General features: G+C 38.8%; 1 protein-coding gene across 14 annotated transcripts; it reads left to right on the top strand.

Annotated features, from left to right (window-relative positions):
- Positions 1-28: 28 nt before the first annotated feature.
- On the top strand, positions 29-21,756 carry AKNAD1 (AKNA domain containing 1). Of its 14 annotated transcripts, none has more exons than XR_014527699.1 (19): positions 29-294; positions 3,732-4,868; positions 6,432-6,491; positions 7,314-7,455; positions 7,690-7,838; positions 7,949-8,008; positions 9,115-9,248; positions 10,983-11,139; positions 13,044-13,213; positions 15,354-15,441; positions 15,670-15,779; positions 17,049-17,143; positions 17,253-17,382; positions 17,622-17,719; positions 19,762-19,884; positions 20,306-20,368; positions 20,787-20,867; positions 21,146-21,290; positions 21,432-21,756. XR_014527699.1 is itself a non-coding variant. In XM_083509956.1 (19 exons), exons 2-19 carry the CDS (start codon positions 3,849-3,851, stop codon positions 21,573-21,575), a joined length of 2,955 nt encoding a protein of 984 aa, XP_083366082.1. In that variant the 5' UTR covers positions 29-294; positions 3,732-3,848; the 3' UTR covers positions 21,576-21,756. The 14 variants fall into 14 exon arrangements, 12 of the variants coding, with proteins under 12 accessions (XP_083366082.1, XP_083366080.1, XP_083366072.1 ...); XM_083509956.1 differs by having other exon boundaries at positions 20,306-20,350; positions 20,783-20,867; XM_083509954.1 differs by having other exon boundaries at positions 20,783-20,867.
- The last annotated feature ends 8 nt before the right edge of the window (positions 21,757-21,764 follow it).

The raw sequence follows: 21,764 nt of genomic DNA, 5'->3' as shown, positions 1-21,764 counted from the left end.
AACTGCCGCCCGCGAGCGCATGCGCTGTACCGAGATGTCCTTTCCTCCCGTTTAAACGGTGTAATCTTTCAACTGCCGCCGCCCGCATCTTTCGCATTGGCCAATGAGAAGGCGAGTGGGGCGGGGCGGGTTTTTTTCCCTTCCTTCGCCTCGGTCTGCTCCACTTTTCATTGGTTTAAAGGCTGACAGTCGTTTGGGTCGGAATTTGATTTGAAGGAAAGTAGTTACAGTATTGAGCCCGAGCAGGGGCAGAAGGTACTTTGTCTTCGAGGAAAGTGGGTTTGCGCTGGAGCAGTTGAGTATTTGTTGCCATAACGAGAGTGTTTACTTAGTGTGGACACAGAAGTCCACGTAGCGTGATTACCCCGCCCTCTAAAGTGCATTGGATACTTTACTCGTGTACATAGGTTTGCGAAAGGACAAATCTTTATTCCGGATTATTTCATTCCGGAATAAAAACTCCTATCTTTTGTGTAAAACCAGACACCGTATACACACGGTGACCGGGAAAGCTATCGTAAAGCCCGAAGCAAAAAACAACGAGGTGTCTTGTGGTACAGTACCTTAAAGGCTTTACCAGATTTATTACCATAAACTTTCGTGGACTGTAGCCCACATCATCGGATGCATAAAGCGTTCATCTCAGTTACACGCTGAGGCAGCGAGCAGCTTTTGTTTTTGGTTTGCTGCCCCAAACACTAATCAGTATTTGAGTACCGGCACTTTTCTTGTTGCAATGGTGCACATGATGTTGGGGGTTGTAAACAGAGGGAAATGAAAAGTTTTTCATTTATCTGATGAGGTGTGGACTGTAGTCCACAAAAACGCAAACCATAATAAATAGGATTGACTTTAACGTTGCTGCAAAAGACAAGTAATCTCTAGATTATTAGTTCATCCTTCCTGGTGGGAAGAATTTCCTGTTGCGTATGCACCAAGAAACTGATGGCCCCATATGAATCACCAAACACCTAATATTGGGTCTCCCTATATGCAGTAAAAATACATTTGCCCTTTACCATGTGAAGTAGGCTAAGGAACATTATACATTCTCTACTGCCAGAGAAAGGGAGGGACACTATAAAATAATTATAGTTACCTGCCTCAAGCCTTTGGCAATAAAGCTTAATACATTCATACAGGAAGGGGTGGAGATGGGAACACACCCATCATTCTCACTCAGCACATGGGATGTGCTCATCAGAAAGCATGCTTACCTGGTGCATCAAGGAAGCTTGATATTGTCTAGCAGCAAGGCTGCATCTGGAACTTGAGTACTGTACAGCTAAATATATACATGAAGAGATACAAGGCGTGTTATGCTTTGGATGCTAGTTTACATATATCAGCCATAGTTTATCTTAAAAGTGTATAAACAGACCAGAGCTTGAGTTCAAATACCTGTTCAGCCATGAAACTACTGTGTGACCTTGGGCCGGTCACATTCTCTCAGTCTAACAGGGTTGTTGCAAGGATAAATTGGGAGAAAGAAAAACCATTTACACCACTTTGAGCTACTTGGATATAAATGCAATAAATAAAATAATAATGTACTAACTAAGAGTTTTCGCAAAAATATTATTTTTTATAAGCAAGTGGAATAGAGCAGTTTGACTCTGTCATGCATACCTTACACAGGATGCTGCAAAACAAGCCTCTGCTTGCACCTCCGCGGGTGCTGAAGGGATATTATCAGGATGCCTGTGTTGCCGCCTCCTGCTTTCCTAAACTATGTCATTGACGTTTTTAATTCCTAGTGCTTAAGAAACTGAGCTTCCATGTGTAAAGGGACTCCTCATAAGAAGATTCTAATGGACTAGAATACAAAACAAAGTAATTATGGAAAATACCTTTGAGGATTTTCAAATGAATGCACAGCGTCTCCTCCTCCCTTTGCAACTCCCTCTTAGCCATGCTAATGTGAAACATTCCTAGAGATTGCCTGTCTAGATAATTTATAAAGATTTCAGGATGCAAACATTTGCTTTTGATCTTAAGAAGCAGTAACAGATGATGGCCATGATAATAGTAAATAATTAACTTTCATGGACCTTCCCATATAAATAATTAAAAGTCTCCACTGTGTAGGTGGAATAAACAGATTTAAGACATTAAAGGCTTCAGAAGAAATCCAATACCCATTCGAAATACTCCTTCATAGGTCCCAATGAAAACAAAAGTTAGTTGTTAAGTGAGACTAGGCTCATTCTGACATTCCCACCCAAGACTGGAAAATGATGGCTTGTTACTCTATATTCCCTTTGTGATCCCACTGAACAATAGCAGGATGAAACCAGAATAATAAATAGCAAGGTGTCTTGTTGCATTTATAAAGATACTGTGCTACTCCAGTTTTCTAGGCTCAATATAAGGTTACAGCTTATGTAATTAAATATATCCACTATGAAAAGGCATTGCTGTGTCTGAGTCTTAACTGTTTGGTAGTAGGCAACAGAAAATGTTCCAAGAATTTTGCTATTATACTGGTTGCCTAGGAAATTAGCCAGACATTTGCCTGTGATGTGTAAGTATAAAGGAGCATTGTCAATTTAACGATTAATATTTTCTGTACAAGTATATGTACTGTTTCTGTTTTATAGATGTAATGGGAAATGATCAGGATTTGTGTATTGAAAGATGTGGGGGGCAGGCATGAAATAAATATTTAAGGTGTAGTAATTTAAATTCTGTTTGCCTGTAACTTAGACCCCAAAGCAGTTTAGACTCTAGCGAAGTTGTCCAGCATTTGACAAATGCTTGATGTTCCGAGCTACTTTGGTAGCCAAGCAAAATGTGTTGGTTTGCATATATAGAAACGAAGAAATGGCTAGTTCATGTAAACTAACCCAAAGCCAGACCTCTAGGGGTGAGGAGTAAAATTATACTTCAAATGCACTTTTCATTTTAGAATATACACAGAAGTAGATCTACAGATATCCCAAGCCATTCAGAGTTTCATAAAGAGTGCTCTTTTGTCCAGTTAATGTAAAATTTGGAGCTAATAAAAATTTATCTGGGGATGCAGGTTAGTCAGAGTTTTCTGTTTGAAAAAAGTGCCTGGGACAAAAAAAGAAATCCATTTTTTTTATTTCAATGGATTTACCTCAGACAAGAGTATATAGGATTGTCTTGATAAAATACCACCAGATGTTCTCTCTTACTTCCCTTTTTAATGTATACATTGAAACCTTGCTGTCTCAAATAAGGACAGGGCTTAATCCATAGCTGTATGGAAGGCAGCAACTTTTCATCCCGGTGGTGAAGTACTATTTGTTTGCATCCAAAACTCAGTGTTCATGAGCCACTGATAAATTTCAAATAGTGGAGGTGTAGTTCAGCAAGTCATGCATATTTTTGAAATGTAGGGAGGTTCCTGGGACTAAATAATTACCAAGACTTCACCCCAAAAGGAGCTTATAACAGGGCAGCCCTACATTCAGGTGGATAAGGGAACTGATTTTTGCTCCACATTGCCAACACCTCAGGAATAGCAGTAGCCTTAGTTAAGCTGCAGCTAACTGGCACTATTGATTGTGGATATAATTTTCCTTCATCCTAGGTTAGATCCTTAGGCAACCCCAAAGATTTTAATTGCATTAATTATAAGTACTGTAGTACTGTATGTGAAATGGACTCCATAAAGTTTTAGAGTATAGAAAAGGAAGACTTACAAGTTTATTGTACTGTTTTAATTAGTTAAGCTAATGTGCATGTTCTCTCAAATCTTTCAGAATTTGAAAGCTGACATTCAGTGAAAGTCATATTGAATATGCTCAGAATATGAGTAGGTATTGTAGGTAAGAACAGTCTAACTGTATGAAGGCTAAGCCAATAATATAGTATTTGATATGCTTTACCCTGAAGACAATACCGATGATGAGCAAGAAGATCTGCCTTATGATGGAGATCTACAAAATACATATCAACACAAGTGTGATTCACAAAACCTAGAAAATTCCACTTGTGTAGAAGATGGATCTCAGCATGTTTTCACCTTGACACCTTCTCACATGAGCTGTCATTCAAAAGAAAAATCAGACTGCAAAACACAACTGCCTGAAACAAAAATAAATCTGGCAACATTGCAAAGGGAAAATGACATGGAATCTCCCAAGGCAACAGAGAAGGAGTTACTTGCTTGGGATGTTAACAGTTTAGGAAGAAATCAACATCTATCCAACTCAAACATTTCAGATGTCCTTTTACGCCATTTTCCCCAAGACGAATTATCAAGTTTGTGCCAACTGATTGATTCTGAGACTCTCCCAGAGATATCATTTACTGAAAGTTTTGATGAAACTATCCTAAATAAAATTAAGATTTCAGAAAGTACAATATCTTTACCAAAGGAAGAAGGAAAAAATCTCAAATGCTGTAATTCAGAAAGAGAAGTAAAATTTGAATCAGCTGACAAAAATTGGGATTTGACTGAAGTTAAGGAGTTTGTAATGGATAAAAGTGTGAATCCCATTTGTGACAGAAAAGATTGTAAAGAAGATAATCTTCAACTTGTAATTGAGAAAGAACATGCAATTAATGAAGACTTCCATTATTTCTCAACCCCTAAAGAAGTGTACCAAGAGCACAAATATTTTCTGGAAACAACTTCGCATAATCTCAAAAATGGTCAACGTCAGGTTCATTATCAGCTTCCTGATTTTTCTAAGGTTGCTCCAAAGGTCAAAATACCTAAAGGAAAAAATAGCAACTCATGCCCTATACCTAAAAAGACCACACACACCCCAAATTTGCTTGGTAAATCAGAAGTTGTGAAAGATGTTTTAGAAGCGATGAATTCTTTGGACTCTGTTGCAACCAAGAATGAAGAAAAGGGAATTAGCACACCTGAACTAGACCAACAACTAGAGGTAGATAAGAGGTGATATTGCACATAATTGGAATTGCCATTGATAGCCAAGCACAATCTTGGGTGTATTTATTATGCCTGTAACAACTCAGCCAGCCACAGATTTCTGTGTGTCTCTAGACACTGGTTTGTGCAACACACTAAACTTTGACTTAGTGGGACCATGAAAATGGATGAACTCTTAGAAAGAACCAGCAGCTCTTTTGCTGCCACACTGATTTCTTAGCATTTCATCCAAAGTAGGGCTCACTCTCTCCTCATTAAGCATGAGCTTACAGCAAACTAGTCCATAAACTGAATGCCTACCTTTTATTTTTTTGTTAAATGTAAAACCAAAAACCAGGGAGACTCCACTAATCTGTGGAGGCAACCCTAAGCATGCTTTTTCTAATGAGAAAACCATATGAGCATAGTGAGAGTTAAAGGCAAAGGAATAAATATTAGCTGGCGTGCAAAGTGAAGAGTGCAGCCTAATACCTTACATTTGTGCTGAAGAATTTACCTGTGGGCTGGGATTGAAAGGAGACCTACTGCAAATAGGAAGCACTTATACCCATAAAAGGGTCATTCCATGATTTCTGCTGGTTCCCCGCTCTATGTGCCATGCCCCATACAGTTCCAGAGGTTTCCTGGCCAGCTTTTTGGAATTTCGGGGGACTATATTGGAAAGGATGATAATGGCAGTTGTTAAGATCCAAGCCATTACCTCCAGTCTAACCGTCCTGCAATATGCACTGATTGGGAAACTTCTACCAACCTGAGTTTTCCAAGGGTAATATATCCAGAAAAACATTTGTTATCTTCTTAGATGGTGGTATACACATGATCCTATGTAAGAAAAACTTATTGAAACTTTATTATATCTATTTCTTGCATAGTATTGTATATCATTTTGATTATGTATACTGCCTTGATAATATTGGCACTGAAGAAATTATAGCAATAAGATATTTCCTCTTCATTAACATAAGCCCCTTTCATGTAACCATCTGTATGTGATCTTTTATATGTATATATTTTAATTCTAGTCCTGTTGTTAAATTATTGATTTTTATATGTTTTTAGTTGTTTCTATTTTAGTTGTGATCGATCTATATACTCTCATTATGGGAAAAGGTGATATTATTATTATTATTATTATTATTATTATTATTATTGAGCCCAAGCACCAGTTTGGATCCCAGACTGCATTTTCTACCCTAACCTTATCCTTTGCTCATAGCACTGCTTCCTAGCCCAATATCTATATTTTCCCCCTTTCAGATGCATTATCACCATTAGCCACTTTTTCCAGAGTTCCCATTATATCCAGCACTCATCTCGCAGTGTAATAGCATCCAGTATCTCCTGAGCCTACCTTCTCTATGAGGATTTTCCTGGCCAATTTTTTGTTTTCTTTACAGTGCTTACTCTATTTGAATATAGATTTTTCCTAAGCAGCTAGAACATTAATGAATGACCTTGGCTATGGGAAAAGTATTGCTCACAGTCAATTGCTATTTTTGCTTTCCATATACAATATATGTTTATTGTTTTCTCTTTTTTATATCTATTGAAATAATAGCTACTGACAAAACAAGCTGAAGCTCAGAATCATATTGATCATCTAAGATTTAATACAAAGGTAAGTCTCCTATAACATGAAGCCAGTTTTTCTTAATATCTTGTCTTGCTACAAAATATTAATATATTTTTTCTGAATACAAATGTTTTGTTTATGCAGCTTTAGTATGCTGTGCATGGTATAATGCAAGCACATTCTGTATTCTTTTCAGTGTCTGTTTAAAACATGTGCAAGGCTGCCCAGACATGTAGAAATTACATGTGTTTTATCTCTTTTTAGCTACCATTGATTTAAATCTTTTTTATATATTATTCACTTTTTATACAGAATTTTAATGCTTTATTTTATATTTTTGCAAACCACTTAAGAGGTTTTCTTGTAGTCAAACAGAATGCAGTTCTTGTTAAATAAAATATGCATACTTTCATACTGTGGTTTATTTATGTCTCTGCTTCAGTATTTTATGGAGTATAGTGTGCTCACTCTTCCTAGAGCAGATGCACTGGAACAAGCTAATTTTCCTTGGGTATAGCTGGTATAAACAGTAACCCTAGTCCATGGCTATGTTTGAACAACCCTAGTGATGACTCTTCCTTTCCACCACCCAGTTTCAATGACCTAAGATGTCTAAACAATTTGCTATGTATTTTACCTTGTTTGTGTAAACCCTGAAAGTTCCATTGAAGAGTGGTATATACATCTTTTAAATAAATTAAAATATACTGGTGTTTGGATATCGCTTGCCTAATTTTACCAATTTATTATTTGTGCCTGTGGATGCTTAGGGTGGGGGTGGGGTATCATAAAGAGAAAGGCAAGTGAATGTTTTTATTGTGGGTGCTGATTTTGTACTTCACAATGAGTTTTTGTATATTTTAACAGATACCTCCTTGCTCAAATCAAAATAGACCAAATCCTGGCATTAAATCAGAAAGTCCTGGAATAACTACAAAAATGTCTACAGTTCTACCTGTAACAGTCCCTGTGAAGCCTATGGTTGGTTTCTCCCAGTCACCTTTCTCAGGTAGTTCAAATGGACTATTCAAATAATTAGAATATAATTTTTATTTTACTTGTATAGCCCTCCAGAAGTTGTCTAACTACAACTCCCTGACCATTGGACTAAGCTGACGGGAACTAGATCGCATCTGGAGGGCCTCCGCTTAAGCCACCGCTGTTCTGCCTGTTTGCTGTTGTACACTATATGAAGGAAATAGCATACAGATCACATTAGCACTTTTGTCATATTGTTCTGTAGAACTGCAGTCACAAAGAATGATCTCACCATTACCCTCAGCTGATGCAGCAAGACAATCATCTGGGAATCAACCTCTGTTGCAAAACGTTACAGAAGAAGAAAAGCTTTTTCAGATGTTAAAGGAACAGTCAAAAGAGCTAAAATCAAAAGTAATACAAATAGTTCTATTTTAAATACAATATATATTTGAAACAAACACCTTGTTTTTCTTAATACTCCATCTGACAGCTTAAATGAAATGCATCCCTTTTTCTTAAAGGTGGAAACATTTTCTAACTGTCTTACCCAGGATGTATTCCCAGTGGAAGAACGCCATCAGGTGAATACCTTTTTTTGTGTTTGAAAACAAAATTGTTACATTTTAAAACTCTGCTTTTGAAAAACTATATGTAAAAATAAAATGTATAAAATCTAGAATAGCAGCACTATTCTCTACATCTTATACTCAGAATGAAGTATAAAAATTGCTGCTTAAATCAGTTAAAATTAGTTTCCATTGAAATAAGTGAGACAGGTGAGTCACGACTTACATCTCATAGATTTAATTGGGAACTAAGTTCAGTTACCTTAATCTGTGCTTAATAATAAATCATTTTCATTATCTCAGAATCATGTGAAGTTGTAATATCATACTCTCTCTACAAGTTTGTACAGGAGAGGTGGTTAACCTATGGCCCTCCAGATATTGTTGGTTTACAGCTTCCATCATCCCTGACCATTGGTCTTGCTGAGAGATGAATTCCAACATATGAAAGGGCACTGATTAGCCACCCCTGCTGTTTAGGACTGCAGTCTTAATGGAGCAGTTTTATGACCATAGGTCTTGCTATAAAGGCAATTATAATTTGAATAAATTCCTTCAATTACCTTAATTCCTAAATTACCTTCAGAATTAACTGGGAGTTTTTCCTGAAGGGGAGTGAAGGCATTTGTTTAAGTATACCCTGCAGGCCACAGATGTAAAGCACCCGTAGATTAAGATTAATCAAATTTCTTAGTTGCCTACTACAAAATAAATCTCTGGGTGGCTTAAAAGAAATTTACAAAAACTATTTCAACATAATAAGTAATGATACTTACATAAATTGTATACCCCAAAGCGGCACCTCATTCACTTCTGCAGAGTAGGCAGCTCCATATGCATATTTCTTCCACAGAATGCCACCTGCACAGACATATAGAGTTCTTGGTAGAGCAGTATTGTTTGAGTGCAACATTTTGACAAAACAGGCATTCAGTTAAATATAAGAAACGTTTGAAAAGTCTGGTGTAAACTACTTTAGCTATTCATGTTATGTTTATCTTGTTATGTTTGAAGCTATTGCTGTGTCCATGGCATGTTTAAGGACAGCACTGAATATTTCAATTACTAACCTATAGAAAAACTGTCAAATAACACCAAGGTTACAAATTTTGTTTGTGAAGCTTTTAAGGCTTTTAAAGGAGCAACTAGACAAGCTGGAATGGAATTATTTAACCACGAAGGAGAAACATTGCACATTTCGGCACCAACATCCCATGTACTCATCAATGAACATCGGAGAGTTTGATCCTAACAGGTCAAGTATTTTTTAAAAAACAATAATACACTAATAATGTAACCATTTTTAAAAATCTTACATTCACAACCTTGCTTATGTTAAGAAATTATTGGGACGCACATCAAAAATTGCTTTACTTTTGGTCACCCACCAATTCTCTCCTGCAAATGCCTCCCAGGCTGATACAAGAAATAAGCCCAGTTGTGGTGAAAACAGAGTGCATCCCTTTCCTATCAGTTCACCCTTAAAAATGCCTGCCATAATAGTTACAACAAATGTGGGTTTTGGAACAGGACTTAAGGAAGCTATCTTATACTGAGTCAGACCATTGGTCCATCTCTAACTCAATATTATCTACATTGAATAGCAGCAGCTTTCCAAGGTTTCGCATGGGAGATGCTGGGGATTGAACTTTTGCATGCAAAGCCTGTATTCTACCACTGAACCATGGCCCTCCTTGCATGGCTCCCCCTATTGTTTGTCCTCCATTTATCTTAAGAGCCTTGCAAATATGAAACAGCAATTCCAGACATACAAACTGGCATTGGATTACTCTATGAGGTGGTAGGGAGGAAGGCAACATCCAGTAACTCACTATTGATACCGCTAGGGTTTTCTGAGTAAGGCAAGCTGGGAGTAAAACGAACAAGTGATCCATCCAGATGGGACAAGGAATTTGCAGGAAAGTCTGTGCAGAAGGATCCTGTACATGGAAATATGACATTGGGCAGAGGAGTGAAGGCTAGATAGTAGTGCTCCTTCCCATTCACCTCTCAATGTGTAACTATGTCTGATGTGTGTCACTACATGCAGCTTCCCAGCACATGACATTATTAATAACGAGCCCTTTTCTATCTGTATCCAACCTTAAGATGTGGCTAGCAGCACTCACGTTTTTCATGATTGCAACCCTTATTTTGAAGTTCAAACTTCACCGTACTCAGTGCATGCTAAACATTGTGGGTTGCATCCCGTGCTGTGCCAGTGGGATTCTGCTGGTACAATGGGACTTCCCCAACCCTCCTGAGCTGATTGTGAGGGCATGCAGGAGGCTGGAAGGGTCAGGAGAGGAAGAGAAAGTTCTGCTACATGCACAACAATCCATTGCGCTAGTGGAGCTACAGTGTCGGATAAGGCCTTTTAAATACTGTGATTTTTGACATTTCATTTCCTTACCTAGCCCAGGGGTCTGCAACCCGCGGCTCCGGAGCTGCATGTGGCTCTTTTACACCTTTGCCGCGGCTCCGGGGCGGATACTAGCGAGGGGAGGAGGCGCATTGTGCGCCCCAACACTCCCCACTGTGGCGGGCGCTGTACTGGCTGTGATGTCGCATGGGGGCGGTGCGTGCGTTAGTCACGCACCGTCCCGATGTCACCTTCCCGCCTGCCCGCCCGCTACATTGTAAGGGGCATGTATGCTGGTCACTGTTTTGAAGGGGAGTGAAGAACACACACACACACACACAAAAAGGTAACTTGTTAATTTAAGGTTTATTTCTATGAGGAGGAGTAATTCTGAGGGGTCAAACAAAGAAATAATTTAAAAAGTGACAAAAAAATTATTTTTATAATGACGAGTTTTGTGGCTCCCAGGTTTTTTTTCTTCGGAAACGGGTCCAAGTGGCTCTTTTTGTCTTAAAGGTTGCAGACCCCTGACCTAGCCCATTGTCTCTCTAATATGCTAGTGCTAAGAACAAGAAGCATGTATCACTATTATAATGTAACTTTGTATCTTATATTATTTGGATTTAGAAAAGTAGAGGGGGAAATATTTAAGCTTGGGATGCTGCTTGAAGATATCAAAGAGAAAATTGATAAGACTGCCTGCAGCCCACCTTCCTCTGCTTTTGTAACATCACCATCATGCACACCCTGTGAATCTGCTTCTCTCTATTCAAGTCGTTCTGAGGTAAACCATTAAGTCCCAGTAAAGAACAAAGCATATTGTTTTATATCACATTATCTTTACTGAGATTGCATGATTGAATTAATGTAATAGTAAAGTGGCAATACATGTACTCAAAATGTAGCAATGCTGTCATAGTGCCACACCCCTCTAATACACCAGTCCCATTTCACTGGATTTTCAGGTTTTGAAAGATTTCAGGTTTAGACCTTCTGAGTTTCTGTCTCCTCCACAGGATCATGCAATTTAGCTTTAAGCTAACAGCAGGCCTTTGGACCTCTTCCAGATATGTATATATCAAAATGTGCTCCTTGGGATGACTGTTGCTAAATTGTATTGAAATATTATTTTCCTGGTTTAGCTGTTTTGTATCAACTTACAATGGCTTCCTGTGGTATGCTTAAACTTGTCAGACATCATTTCTAGCTATGAGCCTGTGTGTTAATACATTACCGTAGTGGCACAAGACTCTTCAGTCTAGAGGCGGTAGCTAATTAATCCTGGTTTTTAGATGTTTTGTACTCATTTAGACTTAACATGTGGATTCCTTCTATTTCATTAGGGAAGAAATTACTTCAAAACTATGAACTCAGAATAATAGAATTGTGGAGTTGGAAGAGACCCCAAGGTTAATCTAATCCAACCCTCTGCAATGTAGGAATCTCAACTAAAGCATACATGACAGGTGGCCATCCAACCTTGGCTTAGAAACCTCCAAGGACAGAGAGGCCACCACCTCCTGAGGGAGTCTGTTCCACTGTCTAACAGCTTTGTCAAAAAGCTCTTCCTGATGTTTAGTCAGAATCTACTTTCTTGTAACTTGAAGCTATTGGTTCGGATCTTAGCCTCTGGAGCGAGAAAACAAGTTTGTTCCATCTTCCATGTGACAGTCCTTCAGATATTTAAAGATGGCTATCATGTCTACTCACAGTCTGTTTTCCAGGCTAAACTTACCCAACTCCCCCATAAGGCTTGGTTTCCAAACCGTTTAACATCTTGGTTGCCCTCTTCTGCACACATTCCAGCTTGTCAATATCCTTCTTAAATTGTGATGCCCAGAACTGGACACAGTATTCCAGGCGTGGTCTGGCCAAGGCAGACTAGAGCAGGACTATGACTTTCCTTGATCAGGATAGTATACTTCTGTTGATGCAGCCTAGAATAGCATTAGCTTTTTTTGCTGTTGCCTCACACAGTTGACTCATGTTAAGCTTGTGGTCTACTAAGACCCCTAGGTCCTTTTCACGTGTACTACTGGCAATCCAGGTGTCCTCCATCTTATATTTGTGCAGTTGGCTCTTCCTATCTCAGTGTAGAACCTTACATTTGTGTCTATTGAAATTCATTTTGTTAGTTTGGGCCCAGTTCTTCACCCTGTTAAGGTCACCTTGAATATCCTTAAAATTACAATATTTTTTCAGTTTTTCAGATCTTTTGGTTGGCATGCAAGGTGGGTTTTGCAGATGAAAATGGTATATATATATATATATATATTTGCTTTCGTAGATTTTCACGGGTACAGGAATGCAGGTTTTGGTGTCTTCGGGTGTCTTCCCGTGTAAGAGTTGGGGTGTCTAGGCGACGTTTCGACGAGGTCTCACTCGTCATCTTCAGGCTGGTGCTTTCGGCTTCTTGTTGCTGGAACAGAGCTCTGTTCCAGCAACAAGAAGCCGAAAGCACCAGCCTGAAGATGACGAGTGAGACCTCGTCGAAACGTCGCCTAGACACCCCAACTCTTACACGGGAAGACACCCGAAGACACCAAAACCTGCATATATATATATATATATATATATATATATATATATATATGCACGCAGAACTCTCCAACATTGTGAAATTGCTGTGAATGTAGCAAGTTCTTCAGTAGGTCATAATATCCATTTCCCCATGTGGTTCTTTCATAGAGTCCAGCGATTTCAAACATTAGTGAGTCCCCACAAAAGACTGCTTCTTGCGTGAATATTGCCAAGAATAAAAAGTATGGAGACAATGGAAGTCAGCCTATGGAGATGACTCCACAGAGAATGTATCAGCAATCTAACAAAAGTAGCCAACATCATCCCTTTCATCAGAAGTAAGTGTTATCCATAGAAGCTGACTATTAAATGGGTCATAATGTGTTAACTATTTGCTAAATTCAGCAGATCTCCAAATCATGGCCTAAAAGGCACAAAACATATCAAATTCTCTCATGCTCTTTCTCATGAATTTGTATGCTATGGTTAGTGCTTGCTCTCGCCAACCCATGTTTGGAAAGTGGTTTTACAGTTCTGGTTTGGAAGACAAGCGCTATCCATAGCTTGGCAACTCAGATCTCACAGCAAAATATAGTGAGCATTAAACTATAAACTGGAAGTAAAGCTGTATGTGAAAAGTGTGTGCATGAGCCCATGATTTGGGCCATTGGTATCTGAAAGAGAGCCTATTCTGACAGGCCAAATATAAATGTTTTGACTAAGGTCCAAAGAACTACCTTAGGTATGGCCAACTGTTTACATACATGCAAACATTCTATTTTACCTAGATTCCCAAGCAGACCCTATAATTTTAACATGTTCCTCCACTAACGATATCATTACCAAAGTGGCAAACCTCTGTGCATAAGCATGTATTAGTAGAAACTAGATGATTAAAGCACCTTACCAGCCACACTAGTACTCAACAATTCATTCTAGTGTGACTGAATGTGCGACAACACACACACACATATCCTATGCAAATAGTCTTTTGCTGGCCTGTAAACTAAAATTCTGTTTGTTTGATTATAATTTAGTGGCTGATCTGTGATTGGAATAATAATAAAGACTGAAATATATATGCAATATAAAACAATCAGCTCTATGCCATATCATAAGTTTTGTATGAAACTCACCTTTTTTTCTAAGTGGTTTACTATGCAGCATTGAGGACTCTTTTTCAGAAACATACATTCAACCTCTCTTGGGTTCATAGAGCTGGTTGTACATTTCTTTGGAGTGTAGACCATTCCAGCTGAGTTAACTTAAAATTTCCATGTAAACGTGCCTAGGATTAGTGTTAAAAGGCTCATTATAAAGCAACATCCATTGAAACGGCTGCATATTGAAAACAGCCTTATAAATGTGAAATACGGACTTGAAGACATATAGGGCAATACACAGAACAATATCCAATTATGTCTGTTTGCTTTTGGAATCGGACTCTTGGATTCTCTTCTTGTTCCTCCAGTTCCAACTCACATCCCGTCTGGAGCATATTTTGAAAACTTGATTGCATGAGAAACTTGTTTGCATGGGACGCGGATGGCGCTGTGGGTTAAACCACAGAGCCTAGGACTTGCCGATCAGAAGGTTGGCGGTTCGAATTCCCGCGACGGTGTGAGCTCCCGTTGCTCCTGCCAACCTAGCAGTTTGAATGCACATCAAAGTGGAAGTAGATAAACAGGTACTGCTCCGGCGGGAAGGTAAACGGCGTTTCTGTGCGCTGCTCTGGTGCGCTGGCTTAGTCATGCTGGCCACATGACCCGGAAGCTGTACGTCGGCTCCCTCGGCCAGTAAAGTGAGATGAGCGCCGCAACCCCTGAGTCGGTCACAACTGGACCTAACGGTCAGGGGTCCCTTTACCTTTACCTAGGGCAACACTCAGAACAGAACAGTGGTACCTCAGATTACATACGCTTCAGTTTACATACGCTTCAGGTTAAAGATTCTGCTAACCCAGAAATAGTGCCTCAGGTTAAGAACTTTGCTTCAGGATGAGAACAGAAATCGGGCTCCCGCGGCATGGCAGCAGCTGGAGGCCCCATTAGCTAAAGTGGTGCTTCAGGTTAAGAACAGTTTCAGGTTAAGTACGGACCTCCGGAATGAATTAAGTACTTAACCTGAGGTACTACTGTATCCAATTATGTCTGTTAGCTTGTGCAATCGGACTTTTGGATTCTCTTCTTGTTCCACCAGTTCCAACTCACATCCCCTCTGGAGCATATTTTGAAAACTTGTTTGCATGGGAGATGTCTGTAGAAGAAAATTTGCACGAACAGATACCCACTCACTATGTTGGATCTCAACCACAGAATGTAACTTTCTTCTTCCCATTTGTACCAATTCATTCTGTGCCTCCCTCAGATCTGCAAACAGTTGTTTAGTGAATTTATAACCTGTTTTTAAAATATCAAAATTACAAGGAGTTATTATTAAAGACACATTTAATAAAACAGAATTTTGCTTTCCCCTTAGCCAGCTAGAGCTGCAAACTAAACATTGTGAAGATATAGTGAATCCTCTGGAAAAATCAGGACTCCCAGCAAATAACCAAGCTACTCATGTAAGTCAATTTGATTCTTAATTTATTGTTTTATCAGCTTGATAAAACTAAGATGGTTCTAATTAATTACTGTTGACTTTAATTACTGTTGACTAGGCTAACATCCTAAGACAATTCAATTGCTGTCATTCAAATAAATGTACGAGGAACAATGTGCATTAATGCAGCAGGTGTTGACGATGTAAATAATAAGAGTCCTTTGTTAATGTACTTTGTTTTGTAATATAGCAGCACTGCTCCTTTTCACCCATTAAAAAGGCTGGAGGGCTACAATCCCACAAACCACTTATAGGCAAAGGAAATCAAAATGATTACAGTGATCAAGAAAACACAGATGGGTAAGTTTTAATCTCAGAGGTTCCAAAATATACTCTCTCAACTATTCAAACTATAACACATTTGCACTGTATGATTAGCAACAAGGCCAGCTTCAGGTTGTGTGCCCTTGGGCAACTGAGTATCAGTTGACTCCTTTGGCACCACCGATTTTGCACCGCCCCTTCTTATTCTAACCACTCTCCTTCCCTCTTTGTCACTTCTCGCTCATAACCAAAACAAGTCATATTCAACAGAATCTCCTATTTTCAAATAAAAATATACATTTTTTAACATCACTAATTGCCTATTTTTGTGCTGGGGTAGACTTTATAGTCTATATGGCTAATAAAAGCTGTAAAAATTAAAGCCTCTATTGAAAGATGCCAGCGTTTGTGCTACTGTCACAATCTCAGCCACCATCAAATCAAAACCTCTCAGTTCCCAATAGTTGCTAGCGACCAATGCCAATGATCTGAATAATGTTGACAGCAGTTATTCCCCACATAGAGCAATTGAATTTTAATTTGTAACAGACATGACAAAGTTTGCAGAACTTAGTGTTTATCTATGGTCCTTCCTGAAGCACCTGATCTGCAATGTCATGCTGGTGGAAACAATAATTTGCAAGTAACAGCTAGCCACCACATCACAAATTACTTGTAGGATTTTGCAAACTTGTAGACAGATATTAATATTTACAGATCAGCACATCTAAAACACACAACATAGCAAACCCAGCCTTGCTGTTACAGAAATACACTTTAGCTCAAACAAGCCAAACAAATGTTTTCTCAGACTCCGACCAGATACCATAATAAAAAAGGATATAAGAAAAAGAAACTTCAAAAAGAAAACGCACACCAGCTTCAATTTCCCTAAACAAATGGAGCACCATCCCTACTAGGAAAGACTTAAAATGTTTAGAGCTTTTTAGTTTAGTAAGAGAGAAAAATAAGGGAAGATGTGGTAGAGAATTATTGAATTATGGGTTTTAAAACTATACATGATCCAGGTTTATACTGTTGCATTGCTTATGTGCAGTTTCACTTTTCTTTATAGCTTTGATAACTAGGAATGATTAATAGTGTTTTAAAGAGTATCTGGATTTGGCGCCTCAATAACATGTTTTTGTAAGGGGGGTCTTTTGACACAACAGTGCTGGCTTGCAAAAGGAGAGTTCTAGGGCTCATGCTTAAAATGCTGATTACAGAATTTGCTATGTCCTTTATATTGTGCTGATCCTTTCTCTGACATGCATTGTGCTCATATTTTATTTTTTACCCCGTAAGTAATTTAAGCTATTGGGAAATGAGATCTCCACCCCCAGCCAATCCATATAATACCAACAATCAAGAATCCAACGTGACTATAATGAAAGAACGAGGTACAGAAAGATAAATCAGCAAAAGTATGCAAGTTTTTAAAAATCAGCAAAATAATTCTAATAGATATCACCCACTAATCCATTTTTTCTGATATACATTTTTTCATAGGAAGCGTAACTTATCCTTCAGATTACAGGTTTCTTGATGAGTTGAGGAATCCTGCAAAGGATATTATTATACATCCTAGACTGAAAATACAGTTATCAAGTAGACAAGTTTGTCCCTGTTCTTCCAGCAGGTTAGTATGTACATTGCTAAACCTAAACTCTACACAAACCAAATGTGCACTCTCACCATGTTGAGGAACACATCCCTGATATGTCTCATAGGGTGCAATCCTAAACCCATTTACATGGGACTAAGTCCCATTGAATTCAGTAGGATTTGATTTTGAGTAGATGAGTAGAAGACTGCAATGTTAAGAACCTCTGTGCTGATTGTTAAGCCTCTCTCCTGTGTTATCTGTTTCCAACACAGAAATAAAAAAATGGAGCACAGGAAAATAAAAGAAAAGCCAGACTGTGAAAGGTACTCTATCTTCTTAGAAGGAAAAGCGATGGATTTAGATTTATCAGGTACTTAAGTTTTGGTAATATTAACAAAAGGCCTCACATTATTTGGAATTTAAGTATGAACTACTAAGCATCTCTAGTAAACATTACAATAATCTGATGTCAGTTAAAGTCAATGGGTGTGATTGAATGTAGCAAGACTGGGCTTCTGCTTCCTTGTCGCAGCTCCCCCCCCCCCCCCAAAAAAAATAATCTGATCTGGAGGGCTAGATCCTCAGAAGCAGATTTTCGGGAGATACAATGGTGCTAGAACAGGGAAAAGAAAACTTGCAAGTTCTGTAGTTTCCAGCAAAAAACAGCTGCTATAGGCAGCAAAAAAAAGATGCGCTAGTGCCCCCGTATCAATGAGTACTGTCACACAAAAAAGATCAATATACGTACGTGTTTGTGTGTACATATGCATACAGTGGTACCTTGGGTTAAAGACGCTACAGGTTACAGATGCTTCGGGTCACAAAGTCCGCTGACCAGGAAGTGGTTGCTCCAGGTTAAGAACTTTTCCCCAGGATAAGAACGGAAATCGCGCACCAGCGGTGCAGCAGCAACAACAGGAGGCCCCATTAGCAAAAGCACGCTTCAGGTTCAGAACTGTTTCAGGTTAAGAACGGACCTCTGGAACAAATTAAGTTCTTAACCTGAGGTACCACTGTACAGCTTTAAGTATATGTAAGTATTTATAAATAAAAAAATTATCAGGGCAATGCACCTGTGCACTCCCATGGTCCCAATCAAAAGCAACCATCTCATTCAGGCAAAAGAAACCACATGTTCGGCTAGATGCATTTTAAACATCAACAGTGAGCTTCCTTGGTTGTCCAACTGGAAGTATAGCACTAAAAAGTTATGGGATTCTTAGTAACATAAAGGTAAAGGGACCCCTGACCATTCAGTCCAGTCATGACCGACTCTGGGGTTGTGGTGCTCATCTCGCTTTATTGGCCGAGGGAGCCGGCATTTGTCCACAGCTAGCTTCCGGGTCATGTGGCCAGCATGACTAAGCCGCTTCTGGTGAACCAGAGCAGCACATGGAAACACCGTTTATCTTCCCTCGCCGAAGCGGTACCTATTTATCTACTTGCACTTGGACATGCTTTTGAACTGCTAGGTTGGCAGGAGCTGGGACCGAGCAACAGGAGCTCATCCCCCCATCGCGGGGATTTGAACCACCGACCTTCTGATCGGCAAGTCCTAGGCTCTGTGGTTTAACCCACAGTGCAACCCACGTCCTCTTAGTAACATAGGGCTCAATTAATGCTTCAGCTGGTCCTGATGACTGACTGGTACGAACGGCTATTACTCCAGCGTTAGAAGACCTTGACTGACTTTCCCCTCCTAGCTCAGTTAGAACCCTAAATGGCGAAGGGCCATGGTATCTAAAGGGTCACCTTTTTTCATTTAAATCCAGCCATCAATACCTTTATCAGAAGTGAATCTGCATGTGTACCGCCCTTCTGAAGTTAGGCAGGTGGCAACCAAAAAGCCTTTTCTACAGTAGCACCATCTTATGGGATTCTCCCCATAGAAGCGGAATGCTTTTGCCTGGCTCCTAAAGATACATAACGAAGGCACCAGACAAGTCTCTCTGGGGAGAGCATTCCACAAACAGGGTGCTACCACAGATAAGGCCCGTGGAGGAGGCTCTCAAAGAAGGGCCTCAGATGATTGCAGGGTCTGGGTTAGTTCATATGGGAAGAGGTAGTCTTTGAGGTATTTGTGCACATTTATGATCCTTTAAATTGTTTTTGCTGCTGCTTTAAATCTGTTGTTGCTGTTAAATCTCCATGCTTTTACTCTTGGTTTGACACCATTTTTTATTGTGCCTTGTAAGCTTCCTTGGGACTGTTTGTGGGTGAAAGGGAAGGTGCGAATTCCAGGAATATACAATAATTTTATACATACGTTAGTGTTTCAATTGTTCCAAGAGACTTAACTGACATGGCAGCAGTCATTACAGATTTTAACAAAGTCAAGCAAGCCTTACATTTCTAAGGCCAATACATTACATATGTATTAATATGTTTGTTTAACTTGGGGTGCGGTGTTAGGTAGTGACACCGAAGACACTTCGTTCTCACACCTACTAGACAGTTCAAGCAGTGAAGTATGTCTGGAAAAGAGTATTAAAAGTCATGGATCATGGACAATGGGTCTACAAGAACAAAATGAAGGTAGAATAATTTTTGTAAGGTATTCTTTTGTATAGTATATGGAAAATTCTGGATATAATTAACACAAAATTTTGATCTTTATATGAATTTAGCTGAAGACACCAAAGTGGTATTATCATACTTCTGTGCCCATTCCACTTGTTGAATCAAGAACAGCAAGCCTAAATCAGCTGTACAATCAAATTAATCTGCATGAGAATGCAGATTACACAATGCAAAAATATACAAATCACGATTTTTGCATAACTACATCACAGTCTGAATCACTCAAAATCTGCAGTTTTCCTCTGGAAGAGAAAATACCTATTTTTGGCAGTTTCCACAAAAGTCTTCAGAACACTTAAGCTATGTACAAAAACGCAAACTGACTATGGGCTAAGTTGCTGTTTTACTTTCTTTTGCCTTCTTTTTATTTCAACAGACTTCTCTCAAAGAGATTCGAAAGGCAGTCAAAGAAAGAGTTATAGTAAGGAAAGTGATGAGTGTAAGAGTGGTAAATCTTGATTTACCGTACAGTTAATGATTAAGCATAAGCTAATACCAAAAACATTTCTTTCTTGAAAGGGAAAAACACAAAATACACATAATCTCAGATAGTTTTTTAAACAAAAGAAAAGTTCAAGGGAATGACCCATACCCTTTCAAAAGCTGTGATACTCAGTGGAGCCCCTTCACATCCTGCTTTTTGCATGTAGAAAATGGCCTTCATGGCTTTAGAAGCTTGTCACACCCTGTGTGACTCCTTTTCTAAGGTGTTAATTAAAAATAAAAGAGCAGTTATACTTGTGGTTGAAACATTTAATCATCAATGCTTAATAGTAGGCTGGAGCAGGGACCAGGTAATGTAGTGAACATGTTTAACTGCATTTCTTTAAAATATTTTTCAAATTTTTTTTAGCTAGTTCGCAGAAGCAAAGCATCAACCTTCAAAGGATATATACAAAGAAACAACCAGAAGAGTTTATAGAAAGGCTATGTGACAGGTAACATGCATCATCAGTTTTAAAACCAAGTTACTTATAACCCTAGCTTATAACTGTAATTTTCATGGGCAAGTTTGTTTTATTTGCAGCAATGCATGCCAATACTTTTAAGATCACAACAAAAAATGTAATTTTTGAATTCAGCCTTTTGTGGTGCCCTTGTGGGCTTAGTAGTTATATAATTAATTTAGAACTAGCAAGCAGACACTAGCTGTTAAGCATAGAATGTATTTTTGTGTATCAATATGATATGCCTGTGATTTCTTGTTACGCTCTAGACAAAATCTACATATTCCCCAAACTCGCTACTCAAGGATGCATGATACTATTATCCTTTCACCACAATACCTCACTAGTAGGAATATTTATGGAAGGCCAGTATGCGGTCTGAGAAACAGGCACCTCAAGGAGACACATTCAAAGGTATGTGGGGAGCCTTGTATCTACAGAAAAGGAAATGGAGAAATCTTTGAACATTTTCCTTACAATGAAACAAGTGAACTTTTCTCCCCTAGTCCAATCAGTGATGTTAATTACAAGCAGGGTTTTCTCCCCCCTTAACAGATATTAAGTTCCACTTTGGATGATGTTATACAGACTGCAAACAATTTGAAGAAAACTACAGAACACATGGTGCAAGTTGTTTCAGAAGATTTAGCCAAGGCCAAAATTCAGACACTTTCCAGTCTTGCAGCTAGCCAATACTAAATCTGAATGTGTTTTGAAAACTGACAGAACTGTATTTGAAAGAGAGACTATTGGAATGTGTAAAGAATGAAAATGCACCATTTCTCTCCTTATTCTTCATCTTAAATAACCTAAAATCTGTTACATAAAAAATAACAGAAATTATCAAGTTGTAAGTTAATAATAAATAGGTTTTACAAAATCTTGCAT

Source organism: Podarcis liolepis (genome assembly GCF_965112155.1).
Source record: "Podarcis liolepis genome assembly, chromosome: 6".
Lineage (NCBI taxonomy): Eukaryota > Metazoa > Chordata > Lepidosauria > Squamata > Lacertidae > Podarcis > Podarcis liolepis.
This window is presented reverse-complemented; position numbering and strand designations above follow the sequence as displayed.